At 39.7% G+C, this 26810-nt stretch overlaps 1 protein-coding gene across 1 annotated transcript in view; it reads left to right on the forward strand.

Annotated features, from left to right (window-relative positions):
- The window catches only part of LOC113839111 (kinesin-like protein KIF11), a 140242-nt gene that overhangs the window by 39739 nt on the left and 73693 nt on the right, over nucleotides 1-26810 (forward strand). Inside the window, 4 exon segments of the mRNA XM_035453880.1 lie at nucleotides 15455-15543; nucleotides 22167-22254; nucleotides 23477-23665; nucleotides 24158-24365. Of these exon segments, the coding sequence (XP_035309771.1) occupies nucleotides 15455-15543; nucleotides 22167-22254; nucleotides 23477-23665; nucleotides 24158-24365 (574 nt within the window).

The raw sequence follows: 26810 nt of genomic DNA on the forward strand, positions 1-26810 counted from the left end.
TGGTGACTGCAGAAGCCAAAACAGATAATCATGTCCCTTGGGGCTGGAGTCTCAGAGGATTGTGAGGCACCAAGTAGGTACTGGAAATGAAGCTTGGGTCTTTTGGTAGAGCAGCTAATGTTTTTAACCACTGAGCCATCCCCCCAGTACCAACAGAAAGAAAAATTTTGAGCTAGGCTTGGAGCTCAGACTGTAATTCCAATATTCAGGAAGTGGAGGCAAAGGATCAGGATTTCAAGGTCATCTTTTGCTACTTAAGAGTCAAGAACAGCCTGGGGTATGTGAGATCTTGCTTTAAAAAACAGAAAGAGAGAGAGGGAGAGAGAGAGAGAGAGAGAGAGAGAGAGAGAGAGAGAGAGAGAGAGAGAGAGAGAGAGAGAGAGAGAGAGAGAATTATACATAGAAGCTAGAGTGAACAATGGTTCATTGTTATGAATGCTTACTGTTCTATAGGACCTGAGTTTGGTTCCCAGTACCCATGTCAGGTAGCTCACAGCTGTAGGTAACTCTTGCTTCAGAGAATCCAATGACCACCTCTACTAGTCTCTTTGGGCACTAGCACATGTAGGTCACACACACACACACACACACACACACACACACACATTTTCGGAAAAAAAATGCAGAACTCTTTTGAATGAGAAATGCTAGGCCAAACCCACAGGCTGTAATGTCATATTGGTAGGATGAATATTAACCACACTTAAAATACTAAAAATAATCTGTAATAGTGGTCAGATTTTTTTATTTTTTTATTTTTATAAATTGATCTCAGGGCCTCAGGCACAGTAGGAAGCCACTGGTCAACTAAGCCATATCCACAGCCCTGTAGGATCTTGAGAGAGAAATGTTGATTAGTAGCCTTATTAGTTTGAGGTCTACAAGGGCAGTAAAATAGCATTTCAGAAACGGCCACCTGCTTAATGCAGTAAAATTTACAATTATTCACAGGAGCCTGGCCACCTCCATTAGTGTTTATGTTGTGGTCCAGACAATAATTCAACCTGTTTGCATTGCCTGGCCCACAATAAGCAGCAAATAATGATACTGTGAAAGTCAATACATACATACTGAGCAAACAAAAAAAAATTAGGTGGGGCCCAACAGTAGTTAACAGTCTGGAATTTGAGGTCAGAAATAACTCTCAAATATCCCCCTGATGGTAATAGCTATATGGCCACAGAAACTATGCTTCCTTGACCGGTTGGTTTATTACTGTGAAATAATAGTTCCATTCCAGAGAGTTGTTCTGAATATTGATGTGATATGTGCAAACCTAGATAGCTGGTAGGTATATCTATTCCTGGGAGCTGGTAGCAGGCATGGTGGAGCATACCTGTAGCTTCAACCGTTGGTGGGGTCGGTGAGGAATGGACTCCGTTGCTAGGGGTTTAAGAGGCTAGTTTGTGCTCCATAGCAAAGTCTCAGAAAACACAGGAAGGCAGACAATTGAATTTCTTGTACTTTTATTGTTTTTCTGCTTGTTTTGTAACAGGGTTTCAAACTAGCAATTCTACTGACTACACCTCTCAAGCGCTGGGATTATAGGTGTGTAACAAAATACCCAGCCTTTAAAACAATTTTTTTTCAGTGCTGGGGATCAAAAGCAGGATCTCATGCATCCTAACGCTATAGTACTGAGCCCCTTATGTATTTTACATTTTTTTATTTTCTTGAATTCCTGTAACAACCTAAAAGATTTTATGTAGATACTGTTCTGATATTTACTAAGGAGAAAGAAAGTTTTCTTTTATTTTTAAACATTACCTGCTAGGTACTTTACACATGTTATCTTAATCCTCTATTAATTGTTAACAGTGGAACAGGCTCCCTGAAAAAGTAAAAATGTTCACACAAACACAATAACATTTAAGAGCTGGGAATGTCACTTAGTTGTAGAGTACTTGCCTAGCGTACACAAAGCCTTAGGGTCAATCCTCAGTGCCTCCTAAATGCTTTCACAGGACGGTGTTACAGGAATAGGCTGAAGTTCTGCTGTGGAGAGCTGTCTTCCCGGAAAAGGTTNTCTGCTGTGGAGAGCTGTCTTCCCGGAAAAGGTTCTGACTGGAATTCCAGTCAGATTTGATAACCAATAGCACTACCAAGTAACTAACAAGCAGGAAGCATAGATGGTATAGACACATATAGTCAAAGGGGTAATTCATGTTCCTGGCATTAAGCTGCATTATTTCATTGTGCTACCCACTATTATGTCCAGTTTTAAATTTCACAGCTGTTTATTTGTGGATTTTCCATTTAATATTTTTTAGACTGTGGTTGACAATAGATCAGACTGAAGTGACTTTACTTTTAGTTTTTAAGTTGCCTTGGCATAGTTAGCCCTCAATATCCACTGAGAGGGGTTGATTCTAGTACACATACATACACACCAAAGTCTGAGGATGCTCAAGTCTTTTTAATCAGATGATAGACTGACTGGAATTCCAGTCAGGCATATGGAGAAGTACGGGTTTGTTTCTCTTTTTGTGTTGCCCTGGCTGTCCTGGAACTTCCTTTGTAGACCAGGCTGGCCTCGGACTCACAGAGATCTGCCTATCTCTGCCTCCTGAGTGCTGGGATCAAAGGTGTGCGCCACCACCGCCCAGCTGTTTTTTGGTTTTTGTGTTGCCCTGGCTGTCCTGGAACTCACGCTGTAGACCAGGATGACCCCGAATTTAGAGATCTGCCTATCTCTGCCTCCCAAGTGCTGGGATTAATGGTATGTGCCACCATCGACTGCCCAGCTACACATATTTTCTGATTAATGTAGTGAAGGAAAACATTACCATTTAACTTGTTAACTAAAAGTTCCTAACTTTAACTTTATGTATTTATTTTTACAGACCATTTAATCTGGCAGAAAGGAAAGCTAACGCCCACTCGGTAGTAGAATGTGATCATGCACAGAAAAAAGTCAGTGTACAAACTGCAGGATTGACTGACAAGACCTCAAGGAAAACATACACTTTTGATATGGTACTTACTTTCTTCTCTGACTGGAATTCCAGTCAGAGGATGGTGTTACTACTAACTTCAGGTTGAGAAATTAACACCGTGGGTTAACATAATACTCTTGGAATAGTTGTGCTGGGTGGGCATTGGACCAAGAGCCTCACATGGTCTACATAAACACTGTGCTACTTAACTATATTTGCACTCTTTTTTTTAGACCAATCTTACTAAATTTCCAAAGTTGCACTTAAACTCAATCTGTAGCTCAGGTCTTGACCTTGAGCTTCTCCTGCCTCAACTTAGTAGCTGGGATTCCAGGCCTTTGACAACCATTCTTGAGTCATTAATTTTGTACACTTATTATTTTGTGCCAGATAACCTCTGGAAGACTTATAGATTGCATATAAATTTGATGTTTTTTCTATAATATCATAACCTCACAATCACATTTTAAGAATATTGGAGATATGAGCTGGGTGTAGTAATACATGCTTTTAATCCCAGCACTTTGGAGGCAGAGGCAGGAGGATCTCTATGAGTTAAGGTCAGGACTACCGAGAGACTTTCCTCAAAATAGACAGACAGACAGATAAAGTGAGAATAGAATTCTGAAAAAGATATTCTTACATTTTAAATTATGTTAGCCTCTATTCTAAAAAGTGGTTAGAATTGGAGCTGGGGATACATACAGCTCATTTGGAAGTGCTTACCTAGCATGCACAAAAGCCCTGGGTTTGGTGTCTACTTCCTCATAAACCCAGCATGGTGGCACACATTTATAATGTTAGTACTTAGTGGGTAGAGGCAGGAAGATCAGGAGTTCAAGGCCAGCCACTGCTACAGAGTGAGTTTGAAGCCTGCTTGGGGTACCTGAGACCTGCCTCAAAAAGATAGAAGACGAGGGAGAAAGGAATTGCTAGAAGAATTATGTTTTACCTATCTTTGAAAACTAATTTTATTTCTGGGGAATTGAGGCCTTTGATTCTACTGTCTGCTTTATAGAGTCATTTCCTCATTTAATCCCTATAAACAACCTCATATTACACATTATTCCCCCACCCCTTTTTTTTTTTGGATGTTTTAAGACTGGCTTTCTCTGTGGCTTTGGAGGCTGTCCTAGAACTAGCTCTTGTATAGACCAGGCTGGCGTGGAACTTAAAGAGATCCACCTGCCTCTGTCTCCCGAGTGCTGGGATCAAAGGTGTGCACCACCACCGCCCAGCTGTTTTTTGGTTTTTGTGTTGCCCTGGCTGTCCTGGAACTCTCGCTGTAGACCAGGATGACCCCGAATTTAGAGATCTGCCTATCTCTGCCTCCCAAGTGCTGGGATTAATGGTATGTGCCACCATCGACTGCCCAGCTACACATATTTTCTGATTAATGTAGTGAAGGAAAGCATTACCATTTAACTTGTTAACTAAAAGTTCCTAACTTTAACTTTATGTATTTATTTTTACAGACCATTTAATCTGGCAGAAAGGAAAGCTAACGCCCACTCGGTAGTAGAATGTGATCATGCACGGAAAGAAGTCAGTGTACGAACTGCAGGATTGACTGACAAGACCTCAAGGAAAACATACACTTTTGATATGGTACTTACTTTCTTCTGCTTTCTTCGATCATTCACTCATATAAAGTAATTCTATGGAGAATGGTATACTTCTGAACCTTGTCTTCAAGTTTGTTGAGCTAAGTTCTAGTGGGCAGAATTATTACCATGAATGATATGTTTTCAGAGTTTTTCTCTCTTTTTTTAAAATAGGTGTTTGGAGCATCTACGAAACAAATTGATGTTTACCGAAGTGTTGTTTGTCCCATTCTAGATGAAGTTATTATGGGCTATAACTGCACCATCTTTGCGTAAGCAAAACAACTAATTTTCAAGTTGATGAGGTTTAGATGCGTGTATTTGTTTTTGATTTAATACTTTTTGAAATCTCGACAGATATGGACAGACTGGCACTGGAAAAACTTTTACAATGGAAGGTGAAAGGTCACCTAATGAAGCATATACCTGGGAGGAGGTATTTATCATTTATAATGACCTTTTGTCTTGAGTGTGGCAAAAATTTGGCTAACTAAAACCTGGTTATGGATCTCTGTTGAGATGCAGATCAGCGAACCACGTCAACCATGAATCTAAGTTCTTTATTGTACTAAGGTACAATAAATAGTGCTTCAGTAAAATTACTGATGTATCAGAAATATATGGTCTCAATGGGAGAGATAAGACCAACACATACAATACAGTTAAGTGATGGGGTCTATTTGCTGGGTGGTGATGGTGCATGCCTTTGATCTCAACACTCAGGAGGCAGAAGCAGGAACATCTCTTGTCTCCCAGCCTGGTCTACAGAGTGAGTCCCAGAGCAGCCAGAGCTGTTACACAGAGAAGGCCTGTATCAAAAACCTGATAACAACAACAACAACAACAACAACAATAATAATAATAATAATAATAATAAAGTGTGTGGGTTTCCTACTTAGACTCTAGAATAGCAGGAGCAGAATATAGTGTCTCCCACTACCACCCTGTCACCCTGTTTTATCTGTAGGCTTTAGTGTTTCAAGACCTGTAGTGGGTACCTAAAATAGTAAGTAGTAAGTTATACCATGTCTTTTCTTAATGTGTACCAATGACAGCATCTAATTCATAAGTTTGGCCTAATAAATTGTTTTTTTTTTTTTTTCAAGACAGGGTTTCTCTGTGTAGCTTTGGAGGCTGTCCTGGAAGTAGCTCTTGTAGACCAGGCTGGTCTCGAACTCACAGAGATCTGCCTGTCTCTCCCTCCTGAGTGCTGGGATTAAAGGTGTACGACATTAAAGCCCAGCATGATAAAATTTTTATCAATAATAACTAACAATATAACAAAAAAGTAACAATATTCTGTAATATGTTATTCAAATACAGTTTCTGTCTCAATTTTATTATACTGGTCTTTGTCACTTAAATGAACTTTACATTTTTCTCTTTGATATACCCAAGTTGCCAGAATCACTCCTATTTGTGCTTTAGGTGATAGTTTAAATATTTGTTTGTTTGTTTGTTTTGTTGTTGTTGTTGTTTTTCAAGACGGGATTTCTCTATGGCTTTGGAGGCTGTCCTGGAACTAGCTTTTGTAGACCAGGCTGGTCTCGAACTCACAGAGATACTCCTGCCTCTGCCTCCCGAGGGCTGAGATTAAAGGCGTGCGCCACCAATGCCCGGCCTAAAATTATTACTATTACTACTACTATTATTACCACTGTTTTGGCTTTTTGAGGCTATAACTCAGGCTGGTCTAGAACTCATATTAAAGCCTTTGGATTCGTAATAGTTGTTGTATCTCAGCCTCTATAGTGCTGGGATTATACAAGTAAGAGTTACTCAAATATTTAACACTGTCCTATCAGAACTATGGATTTGATAACCAATAGCACTACCAAGTAACTAACAAGCAGGAAGCATAGATGGTATAGACACATAGTCAAAGGGGTAATTCATGTTCCTGGCATTAAGCTGCATTATTTCATTGTGCTACCCACTATTATGTCCAGTTTTAAATTTCACAGCTGTTTATTTGTGGATTTTCCATTTAATATTTTTTAGACTGTGGTTGACAATAGATCAGACTGAAGTGACTTTACTTTTAGTTTTTAAGTTGCCTTGGCATAGTTAGCCCTCAATATCCACTGAGAGGGGTTGATTCTAGTACACATACATACACACCAAAGTCTGAGGATGCTCAAGTCTTTTTAATCAGATGATAGACTATTTGTACTCAGGTTAAATATATCCTTTCACAGCTTAAATCATTAATATAATGCAATACTATGTAAATAATTATTGTACTATGTTTTGAGTGGTGGGTGTTTGTTTTGAGGCAGGTTCTTAATGCAGTACAGGTGAACCTTAAAATTGCTATGTAGCTGAGGCTGGCCTTGAACTGATCATCTTCTCTCTATATCCTAAGTGTGGCAGTTACTGGCATGCACTACCACACTGTGCTTTTTTTAAGGGAATGTTGACAAAGGAAAATGTTCAGTACAGATAACATTTTCTTCAAGTATTTTTTGTGATTGGTAGAATACAGAACAAGTAGATAAGAAAGGTTAACTGGCTCATATTGAAATACAGTATAAGCCAGGTGTGGTGGCCTGTGCCCAGAATGCTAGTGCTTAGGAGGCTGGGTTAGGAGAATTGCAGATTTAGGGCCAGTCTAGGCTCTAAAGTCAATATGATGGTGTGCATCCATAATTCCAAATACCCCAGAGACTGAGGCAGAAGGACCTTAAGTGTGGGGCCAACCTGGGCAATTTAAGGGAGATTCCTGTATCTAAAAGGGAAAACAGTGGTAGAATACCTGCCTCAATCTGCAGTATTGCAAATACAGTAATAAACTATGAAGGAGGGCTTTGTCATGTTTTAACTGTTGTAGTAAATGGAATTTTGAGTTTAATTCTTATTAATATAATTTTAGGATCCTTTGGCTGGTATAATTCCACGTACTCTCCATCAGATTTTTGAGAAACTTACTGATAATGGCACTGAATTTTCAGTCAAAGTGTCTCTTTTGGAAATCTACAATGAGGAGCTTTTTGACCTTCTTAGTCCATCTACCGATGTCTCTGAGAGGCTACAGATGTTTGATGATCCCCGGAACAAGGTAACTCAGTCTAGAATAAAGTTTCTGAATTTTAATGTATAAGTCTTAAAAGTCAGCGTACTTTAGCCGGGTGTAGGTGGTGCACGCCTTTAATCCCGGCACTAGGAGGCAGAGGCAGAGGCAGGCAGATCTCTGTGAGTTCGAGACCAACCTGGTTTCCAGAGCGAGTGCCAGGAGAGGCTTCAAAGCTACACAGAGAAACCCTGTCTCGAAAAACAAACAAACAAAAAAAAAAAAAACAAAAAAATATTAAAAGTCAGTGTACTTTTTCTTTATAAAGTAATAGATATTCTTTTAATATTTGATCAGAGAGGAGTGATAATCAAAGGTTTAGAGGAAATCACAGTGCACAACAAAGATGAAGTGTACCAAATTTTGGAGAAGGGGGCAGCAAAACGGACAACTGCAGCAACCCTGATGAATGCCTACTCCAGGTAAGGGAGCTGTTTCCTTTGCTTTATGAAAAATCTGGAGGCATAAAATCAGGACAGGTTAGGGAACTGCGTCATAGTGTAGATTTGGTACGGCAATATTGGAAGATTGTGGAGGGAAAACAAAGATAAGTTAAACTAGTGCAGAAGAAGTAAAAGTTTTTTTTTGGGGGGGGCGAGTTTCAAGACAGGCTTTCTGTGTGTGACAGTCCTGGCTGTCCTGGAACTTGCTCTTTAGACTAGGCTGGCCTCAAACTCACAGAGATCTTCCTGCCTCTGTCTCTAGGGTGCTGGAATTAAAGGCGTGTGCCATCACCACCCAGCTCCTAAACTACTTTTTTAAAGTGGCCTCTTAGGCATTGTTATACAAGTCTTACTGAAAAAAAATCCAATGGTCTCAATAAAAGGAATTCACATGTTAATTTTCATTCTTTTGTGGAGTTTTGTTTTTGTTTTTTTGGTTGCACTGGGAATTAAATCCAGGGCACATGTTAGGCAAACACTTGATCACTTGAGCTTTAGAAATTGTGATCAAATCTTTGTTTTAAAATGATTTTACATTGGTGTAGACACACAGATAGTCACTAACTCTGGCATTCATGAAAAGGGAGGCAGGAAAAATTTCTCTAAATACATTAACCACCATGTCTGGTTAAACATTTTTTTTCTTTCATATTAAATAAAGACCACTTTTTGTAAATAAAAAATTAACTCAGTCTTCCCAAGACAGTTAATATTTAAACTTAATTGCATTCATTCCACAATCTTGGAAACTGGTGGGTAGGTCTGAGATGGCTCAGTGGGATAAGATGCTTGTCATACACAACCTAGCTCCTGGGTTTGATCACTGAAACCCACCCACCTAAAGGTAGAAGGAAAGAACCAACTGCATGTGGCATGTGCCCTACCCCTTATTGTGTATATAGCCAAATCAATCAATGCATAATAAATGAAATATTTTTTAAAGTTAAGTCAATGGGTAATAATGGGAAGCATAAGATATATAGAACTTAAGTGTATATAGTTTGTTTCTCCTTGCACCCTCCCCTCTTCTATGATTTAAATAACTTTTATAAAATAAGAATTTTTAAAAGTACAAAGAAGAAAATGAAAAGTTACTATATTCTCTACTGCTAATGTCTTTAATAAATTCATTGAGGTTCTGGATGGGAGCCATCTGCTCTGAGACACTCCTCCTTTTCAGAGGGGCCTGGAAATTCTTTGTGTGTGTGTGTGTGTGTGTGTGTGTGTGTGTGTGTATTGCTGGGGATGGAACCCAAGAACTGGTGTGTACTAGATTCAGACTACATCTCAGCCCTAAAAGTTCTAGGGTAGTTTTGATAACTTCTTGTTAGGATTAGCAATATTGTAGGTAGCAGCTAGAGATTTTGTCATCCCAAGTTTTATTTTCTGACTGATTATATCTTTGTCTTCCCTTATGCATTTAGATCTTCCTTGCCTGTTTTTAGTATTTCATAGGGAACAAATAATGTTTTGCATTGTAATGAGTGGACAACCTGGTCTTGTTTTCTAGTCGTTCCCATTCAGTTTTTTCTGTTACAATACATATGAAGGAAACTACAATTGACGGAGAAGAGCTTGTTAAAATTGGGAAGTTGAATTTGGTAAGCTTCTTGTCTTGATGCCACTGTGCTATTGTTGATTACTTCCTAGGGAAGCTTGGGATTTCACTTACATACAGTGTTTTCATAGTAAACTTAAGTAAAAAAGAAGAAGAAATGTCATGAAAAATGTACTTTGCTAGCCATTTGTATGTTATATTATCAAAGACACAAAAGAATACAAATCTTTGAATCCAAATATAATAGATTGACATTTTCTTTTTAAAATTAAAGGTTGATCTTGCAGGAAGTGAAAATATTGGGCGTTCTGGAGCAGTTGACAAGAGGGCCCGGGAAGCTGGGAATATCAACCAGTCCCTGTTGACTTTGGGAAGAGTTATAACTGCTCTTGTGGAAAGAACACCTCATATTCCTTATAGAGAATCCAAATTAACTAGAATCCTGCAAGATTCTCTTGGGGGCCGTACAAGGACTTCTATAATTGCCACCATTTCCCCGGCGTCTCTCAATCTTGAGGTAAGCCCTTTGAGAGAAAGCAGCAAATGTGGGAACTGTAAGCCTTTCTTTACAGTCATATTTTTAAAGTTCATTTCCTTGTTTCATTCTATTCTGTAACATAGAAGAATCTGGACATTGTACATGAACATATCTTAGAGGATGCCACTACAATAAAAAGCCAGTTATGACTTCCAAAGTGTTTCCTTTCTTTTTCTCTTTTGCTAGTTTTCTTTTGATATAGAATTTGCTGTATCTTTTGAGCTGGCCAGAACTTATGCTCTTCCCCATCATAGCTTCCAGAGTGCTATCAAACTGGCGTCATGATTTAAAATAAATAAATAAATAAGTTTTTTGTTTTTGTGTTTTGAGACAGGGTTTCTCTGTGTAGCCCTGGCTGTCCTGTCACTGGCTCTGTAGACCAGGCTGACCTTGAACTCAGATGTGCCTGCCTCTGCTCCTGAGTACTGGGATTAAAGGCATGTGCCTCCCAGATAAAATATCTTTTACATTCATTTGTGTGCTTATTTTGTGTGTGCTTGTGTGTGGGTATACAGATGGGGTCAGAAAACAACTTGTGGTTGTCAGTTCTCCGCTTCTACCTTATGGGCTCCAGGGATCAAACTCAGTCCATTTGGGTTGGTGGCAAGTGCCTTTGCTCACTGAGACATCTTGCTAACCCTTCATACATTTAAAAAGAAAAAAAATTGCTGGGGCTGGAAAAATGGCTCAATGATCAAGAGCTTTGGCTGCTCTTATTTCAGCACCCACATGGTGACTCAGAGCATCTGTAACTACAGTTGTAACTGATGGCCCTCTGTTGCTGCCTCAAGCAGTAGACCCACACAGAGTACACACTCACACATACATACACTCATACACAGTAAAAAAAGATTGCTCAAGGTCAGTAGTGATGGGTGCTGTGTAGGGGCTCATTGAGAACTTAGACTGAGTCAGGCCGTTTTTGGGGCACTGACCTCTCATACTTAGCATACTATTTTCACTATGATAGATTGTTGTACTATGTTAAAATTGTGCTATACATCTACACTTCATTTTTTTATGTGTGCATAATATTTAATTATATGGATATTGGTGTTGTGTGACACTGTTCCTGGAATCTCATAGATAAATGTCTACTCACCTTAGATAGAATGCATGCTAGACCAAAGTAAAGACATTTCCAGAGCTCACCTTGGTGAACTAATGGTTTTTATTGGGTTACTTATAGTAATATGGATAAAGGATTACTTACAAAAGCAGAAATGACTCAAAATGCATTGCCAAAAGCCTTCCCTCTCCCCTATGTGCATTTTAAATAACAGAAGTATTTTCATCTTCATGCCTTCAGTGATTAACCTTTCCTTTTCATGACAGGAAACTTTGAGTACATTGGAATATGCTCACAGAGCAAAGAACATAATGAATAAGCCTGAAGTTAATCAGAAACTAACCAAAAAAGCTCTCATTAAGGTAATTATGAATTTGTATGGAATAATGTAATCATGTTGAGACAGGGTTTCTTTGTGTAACCCTGGCTGTCCTAGAACTCACTATGTAGACCCAGACTGGCCTTGGACTCACAGAGACTACTCTGTCTCCTAAGTGCTAAAAATAGCAACAGTTCACTTTTGATCAAGATTTGTTAAATTGTTTGTTGTAGGCATTTGTTAATGAGTGAAGGTCTCACTGACCAAGCAAAAGGGTTCTGTCCACCATGGATCTGGAGACCCTGTGGCAGGCATTTGTGCTAACAATTATACATTTTGTTTTCATCTTTGAGGTGAACTTTACTTACCATGACATTTACTGCTTGTCAGCATTTCTTTCTTTCTTTCTTTCTTTCTTTCTTTCTTTCTTTCTTTCTTTCTTTCTTTCTTGGGGGGTTTCGAGACAGGGTTTCTCTGTGGCTTTGGAGGCTGTCCTGGAACTAGCTCTTGTAGACCAGGCTGGTCTCGAACTCACAGAGATCCGCCTGCCTCTGCCTCACGAGTGCTGGGACTTAAAGGCGTGTGCCACCACCGCCCATCGTCAGCATTTATTTCAATGATTTTAATACATTAATGTAGTTGTCCAACATCTATACAATCCACCTTTAGAAAAAAAATTAACATTGTAGTTTCCCTTCTTTGTAACCAAGTGGCCACAGATATGCTTTCTCTGTCTGTCTGTCTTTTGTTTTGTTCTTGAGAAGAATCTTAGTTTGTAGCCCAGGCTGGCCTGGCGTTTGTTTCCTTACCCTCCTGCTTGGCCTCTTTAGTGCTGGGATTGCAGGCATGAACCACCATGCCTGGATTATCAATACACTTTCAATAGATAGATTTGACTTTTCTATACATTTCCTAGAAGGAGAATCATAATACTATTTAGGTTTTGCTTCTATATCTTACTTGGTATAACATTTGAGATTTTATTTATGCTATTGTTGATGTGTGCCAGTAGTTTTTCTTTATATTGCTGAATAGTATTCCATTATATGGATAATGCTATACTTTGTTTGCATATACATCAGCCAAAATGCCATAAGACGCTCATAGAATTCTTCCTCTCTTTTTAGCTCTAATTCCTGTACTCACTACTCTGTTCTGTAGAATCCTGTCGTTTTGGAAGTATTATCGAAGGGAATTGTGTATAGTGCATAAACTTCTGGAGTTGTCCTTTTAAATTTTGTATTATTTTCTGGAGGTTTCACCTAAATTGTCCTGTATCTTGACAGGTCTTTTTAGTGCTGAGTGTTTTATGGTGTCTGAGCTATTTGTATAATTTGTGTGACCATCTTGGAATGATTTATTGAATAACTTCAGTTTTTTCTGTTTCAAATGAAAGTGCTATTTATATTGATTTATAGTCATTTGTGTAAACATACATGTCTTATTTACTGTTCTAATTGCGGTGAGGAGACACCATGACCAAGGCAACCTATAAACTAAAGTATTAGGTTGGACTTGCTGACAGTACATGATCTTCATGGTGGAGAGCTGGGTAGCAGGCAGGCACAGTTTCAGGAGCGGCAGCTGAGAGCGCACATCTGATCTCAAAGATGGAGGCTGAGAGAGCAAAACTGAGCATGGCATGGGCTTTTGAAATTTGAAAGCCCACACCCACTGACATACTTCCTCCAAAAAGGCCATGCCTCTTACTCCTTCCTAAAGCTCCAACTGGGAACCAAGCATTCAAATATATGAGCCTATGGGGCCATTCTCATCTAAACCACCATGATACATTGTCACTTAAAATTTTTATTAGTAACTATTAACTGTGTCCATCCACGTGGCAGCTTCTAGGAGTCTCTTCTTCTTAACCATGACCCAAACCAGACCCCAACCCTAACTGAGTTAGGTATCGAACTCAGGCTGTCATGATTCTGTGGCAAATGCTTTTAGCAGCAGAGACATCTCTTCTGGAATTACACTTTTTTCTTTGAGTTTTCTGTGATAATAGTAACTGAATACTTGAGTTTTTAAGGAATGACTAAAGTACTTTCTTGTGATGGTGTGGAGTTGAGTCTCACTCTACTCCAGGCTGGCATGGAACTCTTAATGCTTCTGCTTCCTGAGTGCTGAATTTACAGGCGTGTACCACTATGACTGGCTCTACTAAACTGTTCTTTTTTTTTTTTTTTTTGGTTTTCGAGACAGGGTTTACCTGTGGCTTTGGAGGCTGTCCTGGAACTAGCTCTTGTAGACCAGGCTGGTCTAGAACTCACAGACATCCACCTGCCTCTGCCTCCCAAGTACTGGGATTAAAGGCCCAGCTACTAAACTGTTCTTTAGAGTGGATGTAGAACCTTGCCTTTTCACTAGCAACCTGAGTGATGTAGTTTCTCCACATCCTCATCAGCATTTGGTGATACAGTTAATTGTTCTTTCTAGCTGTTCTGAAAATATGTGGTGTTAGTTGTATCACTTGGCTTTAACTTATATTTTCCTAATGACCAATGATATTGAGCACCTTTTTTGTACTTGCTTACTTGATATTCATATGTTCTTTTTGTTTTGTTTTGTTTTGTATTTCAAGACAGGGTTTCTCTGTGTAGCTCCTGGAACTTGGTCTGTAAAACAGGTTGGCCTCAAATTCAGAGATCTGCCTGCCTCTGCCTCCTGAGTGCTGGTGAAGGTGTGTGCCTTCACCATCCAGCTCAGATGTCCTTTTTGGTAACATGTTTATGCCCTTATCACTATTTTCTAATGGATTATTTGTTCTTTATTGGTGTTTTAGAGTTGGATTTTAGATTTTTTTCTTTTAACGTGTGTGAGTGTTTTCCCTGCAAGTGTGTTTACCTCATGGATGCAGTGCCAGTGGAAGCAAGAAGAGGGTTCAGCTCCCCTGGAGTTAGAGTTGTGGGTGTCCCTGAGCTACAGTGTGTGTGCTGAGAATGGAGCCTGGGTCCTCCGGAAGGACCAGTGTTCTTAACTGCTGGGTCATCTCTCCAGCCTATAGAGTTCTTAATATATTTTAGTTACTTTGTTACATAGAACGTTTTCTGGATATTTGAGGTTTGCAAACATGTTTTCCTAGTTTGTTGTAAGGCTTCCATCTTTGTTGCCTAGTGTATCAAGCTTTTCAGATTTATGTGGGCCTGTTTCTGGACTCTGTTCTATCCCACTTATTTATTCATCTCTTCCACCAATACTACTAACTGTACTTGTATAATGATTCTCAGATTGTCCTCCTTAGTTTTTGCATCTTGACACAAGCTAGAGTCATTTAGGCAGAGGGAACCTTTGTTGAAAAATGCCCAAACCAAACTGGCTTATAGGCAAACTTGTAGGGTTTTTTAGTTAATGATTGATGTAGCTCACTGTGGATTATACCACCTCTGGGTGTATAAGAAAGAGGCCGAGCAAACCATGAGGAGCAAATTTAGTTAGCAGCACTCTCCATGGCCTGTGCGTGAGTTCCTGCCCTGACTTCCCTCAGTGATGGAGTATGACCTGAGCGTTGTAAGCTCAAGTAAACTCTTCCCTCCCCAAGGTTCTTTTGGTCACAGTATTTTTCACAGCACTAGAGATAAAAGGTGGATAGGAAGTTTATAATGAACACATTAAAGACTCATTATTGAAAGAATATTTCTAGAAAAATGAGCATGGATTTAAAACTATAGTTATAGCTGCTGGTGGAGTCTACACATGTGGTCTCAGCATTTCAAAGGCTGAAACTGAAGATTGCCACAAATTCAAGGCCAGTCTGGGTTTGCTGTGAAATCCTATCTTTTGTTTTTAAAGTTTGATTATAACTTTATGTTTGAAAAACATAAAGGGCTAATATGCCTGCATATTCTCTCCACACTGAATGATAGAACAAAAACAGCTAACTTGGAATCTGTGTATAATATGTTCTTGTGTAGGAATATACAGAAGAGATAGAGCGTTTGAAGAGAGATCTTGCTGCAGTCCGTGAGAAAAATGGAGTGTACATCTCTGAAGAAAGTTTTAGGTAAGCCTCTGATTGAGGAGTTGATAAGTCTTGTTTTTTTTTTGTTTGTTTTTTTTAAGTTTACTTATTCTATGCCTATGCATGGTCTGCATGTATGAAAGTGATACCATTCAGGTGCCTTGAAGAGGGCACCAGATCTGGAGATGGAGTTGTAAACAGCTGTGAGCTGCCTTGTGGTGCTGCTGGGAACTGAACTCAGTTTCCCAGATGAGTGACATCTCCCCAGCCCATTATTGTTATTTTTGGAGATGGCTTTGCTATATATAAAGCAGCTCTCTGAATCCTGCTTTAGCTTCACAGTTACTAGAGTTACAGAGGTGTGCTAATATACCATCTCTAAAACCAATGTTTTCAGATAACAGGTAGTTTGAAGTAAAATTTAGCTCATGCAGCAATAAGGAAATGGTGTCTACTGCCAATAAGTGCTTCTTTTGGTTTGACTTTAAAAAGTAGTTACTGGGCCAGTGAGGTGGCTATGTGTGAAGGTACTTACTGCAGAGTCTGACTTCAGTTTGATGTCTGCAACCCACAGTGTGGAAAGGAAGAGCCAGTTTCCACAAGTTGACCTTTGACCTCCACATGTTTGCTGTGATATTGCATGTGCACCTGTGTGCACACACACACAAACACACACCCCAAATTAAAAAAATAAATAAAGTTGTTTGTTTGTCTTTTTAAGTGGCATGTCACAGGAGGAAGCATAGATGGAAGGACTGAGAGTTTGATGCCAGTCAGGGCCACATAGCAAGACTGGTCTCATGAGCAAAGCTATGATCTGTGAGATGAGTCATCAGGTAAAGGTGCTTGCTACCAAGCCCAAGACCCACGTCCTCAAACCCACATGGTAGAAGGAGGGAACCAGTCCTCCAGAAGTTGTCACCTGACCTCCATTATGTGTGCCGTAGCACATGCACCTTCTCCCTCATCAAATAAATGTATAAATACACACACACACACACACACACACACACACACACACACACACACACACACACGTTATCAAATATTTGTTAGCTCTTTATTTTAAAATGATCATTGGTTTATGTTTAAAGTTACAAGAGTACAGAGAAACCCCATGTATAATGATTATTTATTTAGGCAGGGTCTCATGTAGTTTAGACTGGTCCCAAGCTCATTGTGAAGTCAAGGATGACCTTTAACTTCTGATCCTCCTGCCTCTGCCTCCAAAGTGCTGGGACGCAGGCATGTGCTACCATGCTTAGTTTTATGGAGCCCTGGGGATCAAGTCCAGGATTTTGGATGTTACAGCAGTGTTTCACCATTTGAGTCACATCCTCAGCCCTTTTATTTTCTTAAGACAGGGTTTTGCTATGTGGTCCTAGCTGGCCTTGAACTCACTAGACAGGTCAGGCTGGCCTAGGACTTGTAGCAATTCTACTTCAGCTTTCTGAGTACTAAAATTACAGATGTGGGTCAAAGCATCTGGCTCCCCATGTATTATTTACCCACTTTCCACCAATGTTCCTTTATGTAACCATGATTGGATAGTAAGCATAGGAGATGCCACTGGTACCGTGTGTATGTATGGTTCTATACCCACTGTGACACATGTATACATCTGTGTAACCATCACTGCAGTGAAGACAAATAAACCTCTTTTTTGCCTCTTCTTTAAAGTCATATTCCTCTTCTCTTCTCCCTATGAAATCTATCCTCTAACAGTTCTATACTTGAGCTAAACTGCCATCCCAGCTCCAGAAATCAGTGTAACCCATTAAAGTGGGTCTGGAAGGCCTGTGAGTTTTGTTTAAAAATGCATTGCTTGTGTCTTTGTCAGAGTTTGGCCTCAACAGGAACTGCATTAAACATTCCTAGCTGTGGAAGCCTGTACTTGTGTTGCCATAAGTGGTTTTGTTTGTTTGTTTGCTTGCTTGCTTCTTGAGACAGGGTTTCTCTGTGTAGCTTTGGAGCCTATTCTGGTACTTGCTCTGGAGACCAGGCTGGCCTCGAACTCACAGAGATCCCCGAGTGCTGGGATTCAAGGCGTGCGTTGGTGGCGCACGCCTTTAATCCTTGTTTTCATTTATTTTTATTTTATTTTATTTTATTTTTTGGTTTTTCGAGACAGGGAAAAAGCATTGCTGGGGTTGGAGAGATGGCTCAGGGGTTAAGAGCACTGACTGTTCTTCCAGAGGTTCTGAGTTCAATTCCCAGCAACCACATGGTGGCTCACAACCATCTGTAATGTGATCTGGTGCCCTCTTCTGGCATGCACTGTATACATGATAAATAAATAAATCTTTAAAAAAAAGAAGAAAAAGAAAAAAAAAGCATTGCTTCAGCCAGGTGTGATGTTGCATGCCTTTAATCCCAACACTCATGCAAAGATAGATCTCTGAGTTTGAAACCAGCTTATCTTTAAGAAGAAAAAATGTTTACCAGATTTGGTGGTACTCACCTTTAATCCCAGCACTCGGGAGGCAGAGGCAGGTGGATCTCTGTGAGTTCGAGGCCAGACTGTTCTACAGAGCCAGAATAGTCTCCAAAGCTACACAAAGAAAACCTGTCCTGAAAAAACAAAAAAGAAAAAAAAAGTGTTCATCATACTTCATTTTACTTTTTTTTTTTTCTGTGCTTTGTTCTTTTGAGACAAGTTTCTCTGTGTAACAGTCCTGGCTGTCCTGGAACTCACTCTATAGACCAGTCTGGCCTCTTAACTCAGATATCTGCCTGCTTCTGCCTCCTGAGTGCTGGGATTAAATGAGTGCACTATCACTGAATTTGGGGATCCTTTTATTTTCTGCGGTGATTTTTGTTATTTGATTGTTTCCTTATATGGTGTTAAAATATGGATTATGTAATTGGGGGTGGGGGCTTATAGTCTGTAAATTTCCTGGAATGTAAAGTGGTACCTAGAATTTTGTCTGGGCCTCCATCACAAGTTTTCCTGGGTTGCAGTTTGTAGGACAAAGGGCTTCAATCCTTCTGAGAACACTTACCCAGTCCTCTGATTAGAGACAGATTACTCTGGCCACTGTTAACAATTAGAGTGAATTTCGCCATTCACTTAGTAGATTTTCATTCAAATGCCTGGCTCCTCGTGGTGTGTAGTGAGAGGGAAGCTGAAGTTCACTTAGTGCAGACTCCTGGCTCTCAGGAAGGCAGTTCACTGCCCCCTAGAGGATAGTCAGCAATATCCAGGCCTCTATTGGTTTTAATCAAAGAATTTATTGGATGAGTATTACACAACATGCTTTAACACTTAACGAGCAGATGGAAGGTGAGAAACAGTGTGTCATTCAAGTCTATAAAATGAAATAGGCCTGTGAAGATTTAGAATGCAGACAAAAGGTAGCAGGAAGCAGAACTTTAAAAATTGAAGTTGCAACATGATAGGCTTTTTTTTTTTTAATGAAAATCTAGTTTGCAATAAAATGCCTTTGAGAAGTTTGTCATGAGAAAAACATAAAGATTCTTAAACCTGACATTTCTGCCTTTTTAGTATTCTTTTGGTTAATTCCATCACTCTACAATAAAAGATTTCCAAGGCTTAGAATTCTTCCTGATACAATTGGTGCATATTCCACAGGCCTGGACAGACACCCCGTTCCTGAGTGAGCCTGAATGATTCTGCTGATGTCTGGGTCTGAGAACAAGACTGTCCCCAGGGCCCAGGGCTGCGATTCAAATCTTCTCCACACACGGCTCCTGCTGCTGCTACAGTCCCTGAGCCCATTTGATAAGATGCCATTATGTGGAAGTTCCCAGAGAAATCACTTTAAAAAATACACTTGCAGTGTATTAGGATCTGAATTTAAGCTCACTAGACTCCAGGCCACCTGGCTTTTCTTCTTGAGTTATAAATGAAATCACAGTCAGGTATATTAAATCTTCTAAAAATCTACCCCAGAACCTTCCTTTTGTTAATCCTGAACATGGGGTGCTGGGTCCAACTTGACAGCTGTGATAATTTCTTGCACTTAGAAGTTAGAGGCTCTAGCATGGCAGTGGTGGTGCACACCTTCAATCCCAGTACTTGGGAGGCAGACGCAGGCAGAACTCTGAGTTTGAGGGCCATCATGGTCTTCAGAGCTGGTTCCAGGACAGCCAGGGCTATACAGAGAAACCCTATCTCAAAAAAACAAACCAACAAACAACCAAGTAGGGGCTCCTTTTGGTGGAAAGCCAGCCAGATGAGCATTGAAACGTCACATTTTCTAGACAGTACCGCTCAGTACATGGAGAGGCAGTAATAAAAGTCTGTCCAGCTCAGTAGAATTAAGACCTAGCTCTTGAGTATACATTTTCATCTCAGTATCAACACTAGCTTATCCACTTGGAGTAAGACTATGAAAATAACGATGCAGTTATAGCCGGGCATTGGTGGCACACTCGGGAGGCAGAGGCTGGCGGATGTCTGTGTGTTCTAGGCCAGCCTGGTCTCTAGAGCGAGTGCCAGGATAGGCTCCAAAGCCACACAGAGAAATCCTGTCTTAAAAAAAAAAGAATGTAGTTATAAAAATGCATAAAATGTTCTGTGCTAGTAGCAAATAAACACACCTTAATATGTTCTAACAAGCAAACATATATTTAAGGTAATATAAGATAATACAGACCTGTTTTTATTTAAAAACAAAAATCCATTACTTTGCTTCTGGAATCCTTGCAGCAGGATATCAGGTCGTCTTCCTAAAGGAAGCATTGTGAGTGCTATTTCATAGCAGCACCATTTAAACACACCTTTGCTCAGATCTGAACTGATTAACATAAATGTTGGAGAGAGCAGAAAGGTTGAGTATGCACAAATTTCTACTCCACCCCAGACCTCATCCAGGTCTTTTTCATGGTCTCGTTTGTGTGGGTGGAGAATACTGCTGGCATCTAGTAGATAGGAATCAGTGATGTTACCAACCATTCTGAAATGTGCATGATAGCTTGTTGCTAAGGTCTTTTCTTTTCTTTTCTTTTCTTTTCTTTTCTTTTCTTTTCTTTTCTTTTCTTTTCTTTTCTTTTTCCTCTTTTTGCTTTTTAGTCTTTGGGGGGCCTGCCACCCAGCTCCCAAGTAAATCACACACAGACGCTTATTCTTAGTTATGAATGCCTGGCCTTAGCTTGGCTTGTTTCCTGCCAGATTTTCTTAAATTATTCTGACTACTTTTTGTCTCTGGGCTTTTATCTTTCTCTGTTTCTGTCTGCCTTACTTTCACTCTTACTCTGTGGCTGGGCGGCTGACCACTAATGTCCTCCTCTCCATGTCTTCTTGTTCTCCCATGTTTCTCCTATTTTTCTCTGCCTGCCAGCCCCGCCTAGTCTTGCTCCTGCCCCACCACTGGCCATTCAGCTCTTTATTAGGACCACCAGGTGTTTTAGACAGGCACAGTAACACAGCTTCACAGAACTAAACAAATGCAGCACAAACAAAAGCAACACACCTGAAAATAATATTCCCCAACATTAGCCCATAGCAAAGAACTATCTTGTACAAAGCACCTGTACTGTGACGCGAAGCAAATTCTGCCGCAGGTGAACTCACGAGAACCCAGTAACTTAGATATCTGATGTGTTAAACAGTGTACCTTAGTACTAGTAAGGAGAGTGTGTGTGGTGTGGTGTGCTGTGGTTTGTGTGTGGGTGTGTGGGTGTGTTTGTGTGTTGTGTGTGTGTGTGGAGATCCCTATAACTGACTGAATGACTGAGAATTGATACTGTTCTGTATACATACTTTGATTCAGTCTTCTAGGTGATTTTCGTCCATTTATCTCACCCATTTCTTGTGGTGTTTCATATCTTCAAGTATTAAGCACTTACAGCATGGGGAGGCATCTTTATATTCCATATCAGGGATTCACTGATTGCAGCCACTTTATTACCCCTTCCCCTATTTCTACTTTGCCTTACTTTCCCCTCTCTCTTTTCTTGTTTTGTTTTCTAGAGACAGGGTTTCTCTGTATAACCCTGGCTGTCATGGAACTTACTCTATAGACCAGGCTAGCCTCAAATTTAGAGATCTGCCTTTTTCTGCCTCACAAGTGCTGGGATTCAAGGTGTGCCTCACCACCGCCCAGGCTCTGTCAGTTTTCTATGTTCTTAACACAAAGTTTCATTTTTACATGTATTTCATAGTGCTAGGGACCAAATCCAGAGTCCCTCTTGTACTTGCTGATAAGTACCCTGTCACTGCTCCTTTGCCTTTCAAATTGGATTTGCACACACATGCCTTTCCCTCATAAAAAAAGATTCTCAGTTTCATTTGAGGGCCTGGAGGGATGGTTTAGTTGTTGAGCCTCTGGCTCTTCCAGAGGATCCAGGTTTAATTTCCATCACTAACATGGTGGCTTACAACTGACTGTGATTCTAGTTGCATGGGATCTGATGCCCGCTTCTGGTCCCATGGGCACCAGGCATGTAAGTGGTACACAGACTTACATGCAGGCAAAACACTCATCCATAAATTAAAAACAAGTAAATCTTGGAAAAAGAGGATGTATTTGTTTGCTGTATTTTGCCCTTACTATTTATCACCCCGTCAGTATCACATGAAGGGTGTGAAGCGTGGAGATCAGTTTATTAGCCGCCATAATTTTGTAATGTTACAATTAGATTAAATTTTGTAGGATTTAGAACAAAGCATTAACAGTTAAATTTGTATTAAACTGTTTTAGAGCCATGAATGGAAAATTAACAGTTCAGGAGGAACAGATTGTTGAGTCGGCTGAAAAGATCGGTGCCCTTGAAGAGGAACTTAGTAAGGTAGGCATTCCGGGTGGTGTGGGAGGTCCTGGAAAGGAAATGCTTAAAGACACTTAGAATGTGCGGGGCTCTTTCTCCTCTTTTGAAAGAATTTTTTTCGTTTTGATTTTTTTCTTTCTTAGATTTACTTATTATGTTTACAGCATTCTATCTGCATGTATGCCTGCGTGCCAGAAGAGGGCACCCGATCTCATTAAAGATGGTTGTGAGCCACCATGTGGTTGCTGGGAATTGAACTCAGGACTTACTTCTAGGAGAGCAGGCAGTGCTCTTAACCACTGAGCCACCTCTCCATATCCTTCTTTTTAATTCTTAAACTGAAGTTATCTTATATATTTATCTTTGTTAGTAATGAAAAAGCTTCTGTTTTGACACTTATTAATACACAACTTTAGAAGAAATCAGTAAGACATTTGCTTAATGGCTGGGTAATGTTTTTGAGAAGCGTATTTTAAATGATTTCATTGTTGTGTAAACACTAGCGTATACATATTATACAAACCTCCAAAGCATGCTAAAGGCCTAGGATTCATAGTATACTCAGTTTTTATTTTTATTTTGAGACAATTCTCACATAGTCTAGGCTAAATTCAAACAAATGCCTTTAAGTTACATAGGAGGCAGAGGCAGGTGGATCTTTGATTTAGAGGCCAGCTTATTCCGTGTATTGAGTTTGCAGTTATCCAGGTCTACATAAAAAGACCCTTCCTCAAAAGAGCAACAAAGGTATAGCCAACGATGACTTTGAACTTGTGGTTCTCCTGCCTCTACCTGGGATTATAGCAGTGCATCACCAGGCCTTGTTTTATGCAGAGCTGGGGGTTGAACCTAGGCCTTTTTTTATGCTAGGTAAACATTCTACCAGTGGAGCTTTCTCCTGTTCCTTTTCAAGTTAAGGATTTCAGGAATTGGGAGACATTAGACAGACAAGTAACTGGACCCTTTCTGTACTACCCTCTTGTTGCACCTTTATAAGAGCAGTCCACTGAAGTCTGGGAAGGAACCTGGAGAATCAATACCACTATATCAGACCTGATATTTAAGTTTTGAATAAGCTTTCTGGAAGACACCAGATGCCATTAAAGAATGTTCTAATCAGAACTTCAGTTTTTGCATTTGAATAATTTGTTTTTTTTCCCAATATTATCAACTACCCAAGTGTTTCAGCAGCCACCAGCATCTTTTCTGATTCTTAAAGAATTATTTAATGTGTTATGTGTAGGTTACAGGGTTATTTGTGGATAGTAAAAATGAACTTGACCAGTGTAAATCTGACCTGCAAACTAAGACACAGGAACTTGAAACCACTCAGAAACATTTGCAAGAAACAAAATTACAACTCGTTAAAGAGGAATATGTCTCTTCAGCCCTGGAAAGAACTGAGGAGAAGCTACATGATGCCGCCAGCAAGGTTTGTCCTTTGTATTTATTGAAAACGTTGAAGGGTGGGTAGAAGTAGCCTTGCCTCCTTAAGCTTCGGTTATGAGATTTTAATTGATTCATTCCAAATGTTATTTATGTCCATTTATGAAACAATATTTCACTATTTGACCCATGTTTCTTTTTAAAACTGGAATGAAAGTATTACATTTTTTATTAGGTATACTTTTGAGGAGACAGTAAATACAACAAAAGGAAAAAAGTTTGTATCAAACATAATTACTGAAATAAATTTGCAAGTCAGTTTTTTGTGCACAGATGTCTGGCTTGAGGAAGGGGGTTGGGAGAGAGGGAGGGAGGGAGGCAGGGAGGAGACAGGGGAGGAGAGAGCAGGCTTGGTGGGGACTGAGCACCTGGATCTTTGGAGTCTTGTCTCACTAGGGGGAGAAAGCCTTATAGAACACAGGCACATTGATTAGACTGTTTTTATGTTACCTTTTTATTTTGTTTTTTAAACATATAGTTGCTTAGCACAGTTAAAGAAACCACCAGGGATGTATCTGGTCTCCATTCAAAACTGGACCGTAAGAGAGCAATTGATGAACACAATGCTGAAGCTCAGGATATTTTTGGTAAAAACCTCAACAGTCTGTTTAATAATATGGAAGAATTAATTAAGGACGGCAGCGCAAAACAAAAGGCTATGCTAGAAGATCATAAGACACTGTTTGGTAAGCTCAAGCATTTCTGTGGGTGTGTCTTGTGGATGTGTGTGTATATGAACACAGAAGCCAGAGGACAACCGCTAGTGTTATTCCTTAGGGACCATCCACTTTTTTTAAAGAGTTATTTTATTTATTTATTTATTTATTTATTCATTTATTTATTTAAGATTTTATTTATTTATTACGTATACAACATTCTGCTTCCATGTATATCTGCACACCAGTAGAGGGCACCAGATCTCATAACAGATGGTTGTGAGCCACAATGTGGTTGCTGGGAATTGAACTCAGGACCTCTGGAAGAGCAGTCAGTGCTCTAACCTCTGAGCCATCTCTCCAGCCTGAGTTATTTTATTTTTAATTACATTTATGTGTGTATGTCTGTGTGTGTGAGTGCATGTACTCATAGAGGCTAGAGGTGTGTGTTGGATTTCCTCCATTGGAATATGAGCTACCAGATATGGGTGTTGGGAATCTAACTGCACTTCTGGTAGAGCAGTGTATACTTTTAACCATTGGGTCATCTCTCTAGCCCTCCACCTTATTTCTTTTGAGACAAAATCTTTGATTAGCCAAGTAGACAGGATTGGCTGGCTCAGTTGAATTCCAGGCTAGGTCACTCACTTGCTCGCACATTCTCTTCTCTTTTCTTGGTACCTTCTCTCCTCTGTCTCTTTCCCATCCCCTACCCCTCCCCTGCCCCATCTCTCATTTCTTCTCCCTCCTTTGCCTTCCTTCCACCACCACTAGACTAGCTGGTTTCTAACTAGTAATCCTTCCTTCTCTACTTAAGCTCTAAGATTACAGGAAGAGTATCACTAAACTCAGCTTTTCTGGTCTTTTGTTGGTTTTTAAGGCAGAATCACAGGTATCCTGGGCTGGTCCTGAAGTTGCTGTGTAACAGAGGATGGTTTTGAACATCTAATCCTCCTGTCTCCCACTTGAGTACTGGGATCACAGGCCTGTGTTACCACACCTGCTCTGCAACTGAGCTAAATCCCCAGGCCATTCTAAGTCTTTCTTTGTGTTCAGATAGATATGTTTCACAATTTTCACTTTGTCTTTTTTTTCTTGAGACAGGGTTTCTCTGTGTAGCTCTGGCTGTCCTTGAACTCAGAGATCTGTCTGTCTCTGCCTCTGAGTGCTGGGATTAAAGGCGTGTAGCACTGTGCCTGGCTTACCTTTTTTTAAAAAATCTGTCTGTCCGTCTGTCTGTCCATCTTGAGGCAGGGTCCCATTAAGTTGACCAAATTGAACTTACTTTGTAGCACAAGCTGACTGTGAATTTGTGATCCTCCTGTCTCATGTTGAGTGCTGGGGTTACAGGTATAAGCCAACACATCTCAAAATAACAATTCAATACTATTTAAAACAAATACAGTGACAGTGTCACTGGCACCTGTCCCATTGAGCATGTTAGCTGTTTAGGCAAGAGAATAATGTTTTTGCTTTCTTTACAACAAATTTTAGAGGTTTGTTGTTGATTTTAGACTGTCTTAAGTTTACTTTATCAAATTAGCATATTATAAAATTTATCTTTATTACTGAACCTGATTCATTTCTTTGAGATTATTACTATTTAATTTCTTGATCCCTTCCTAGAAATGTTATTCTAAAAATTTTGTAAATTATGGCTGGAGAGAGTAGTTTAATTCCTAGCACCCACATGACAGCTTACAACTGTAATTAACTCCAGTTCTAGGGCATCTGACATCATCTTCTTGCATCTTTGATTGCACAGATATAAATACACACAAAATTAAAAACTAATTTTTTTAGTATGTGTGTGTGTATACTTACTTTTGCCATAACAAGCACTTTTTTGATACTTTTTAATTTTATTTTATTTATTATGTATACAACATTCTGCTTCCATGTATATCTGCACACCAGAAGAGGGCACCAGATCTCGTAACAGATGGTTGTGAGCCACCATGTGGTTGCTGGGAACTGAACTTAGAACCTCTGGAAGAGCAGCCAGTGCTCTTAACCTCTGCGCCATCTCTCCAGCCCCTAACAAGCACTTTTCTATACTCCCATGAAGATCCCAGGGATTGAACTCTGGTCCTTAGGCTTGGTAGCAGGTGTTAACCCAATCCCTTTACTGATATTTCCTTTGAATAAATTATCACGAAGCTTTTTTTCTTGTGGGAAGGTGTATCTTACTGATTTGCTGTATTGTCAGAACATGTATGGGTATGTTATCTTTATTTGCTTTTCAAATAAAGTCTCATTATAGCCCAGTTTAACTTGACCTTGACCTATGTAGCTGAGACTGATCCTTCTGTCTCCACCTCTAAAGTGGAGGGCTATAAGTGAGTTTCACCCTAATAAGATGTAGTTTTCTCGTTTTTTACGAATTCCTGTCTACTATAAAACTGATTCTAATTTTAGAATATTCTAATTTTTTTCTTCTCTCTCTCTTTTTTAATTTTTTGTTTTTGAAACAGG

The sequence above is a fragment of the Cricetulus griseus genome, unplaced genomic scaffold (genome assembly GCF_003668045.3).
Source record: "Cricetulus griseus strain 17A/GY unplaced genomic scaffold, alternate assembly CriGri-PICRH-1.0 unplaced_scaffold_53, whole genome shotgun sequence".
Lineage (NCBI taxonomy): Eukaryota > Metazoa > Chordata > Mammalia > Rodentia > Cricetidae > Cricetulus > Cricetulus griseus.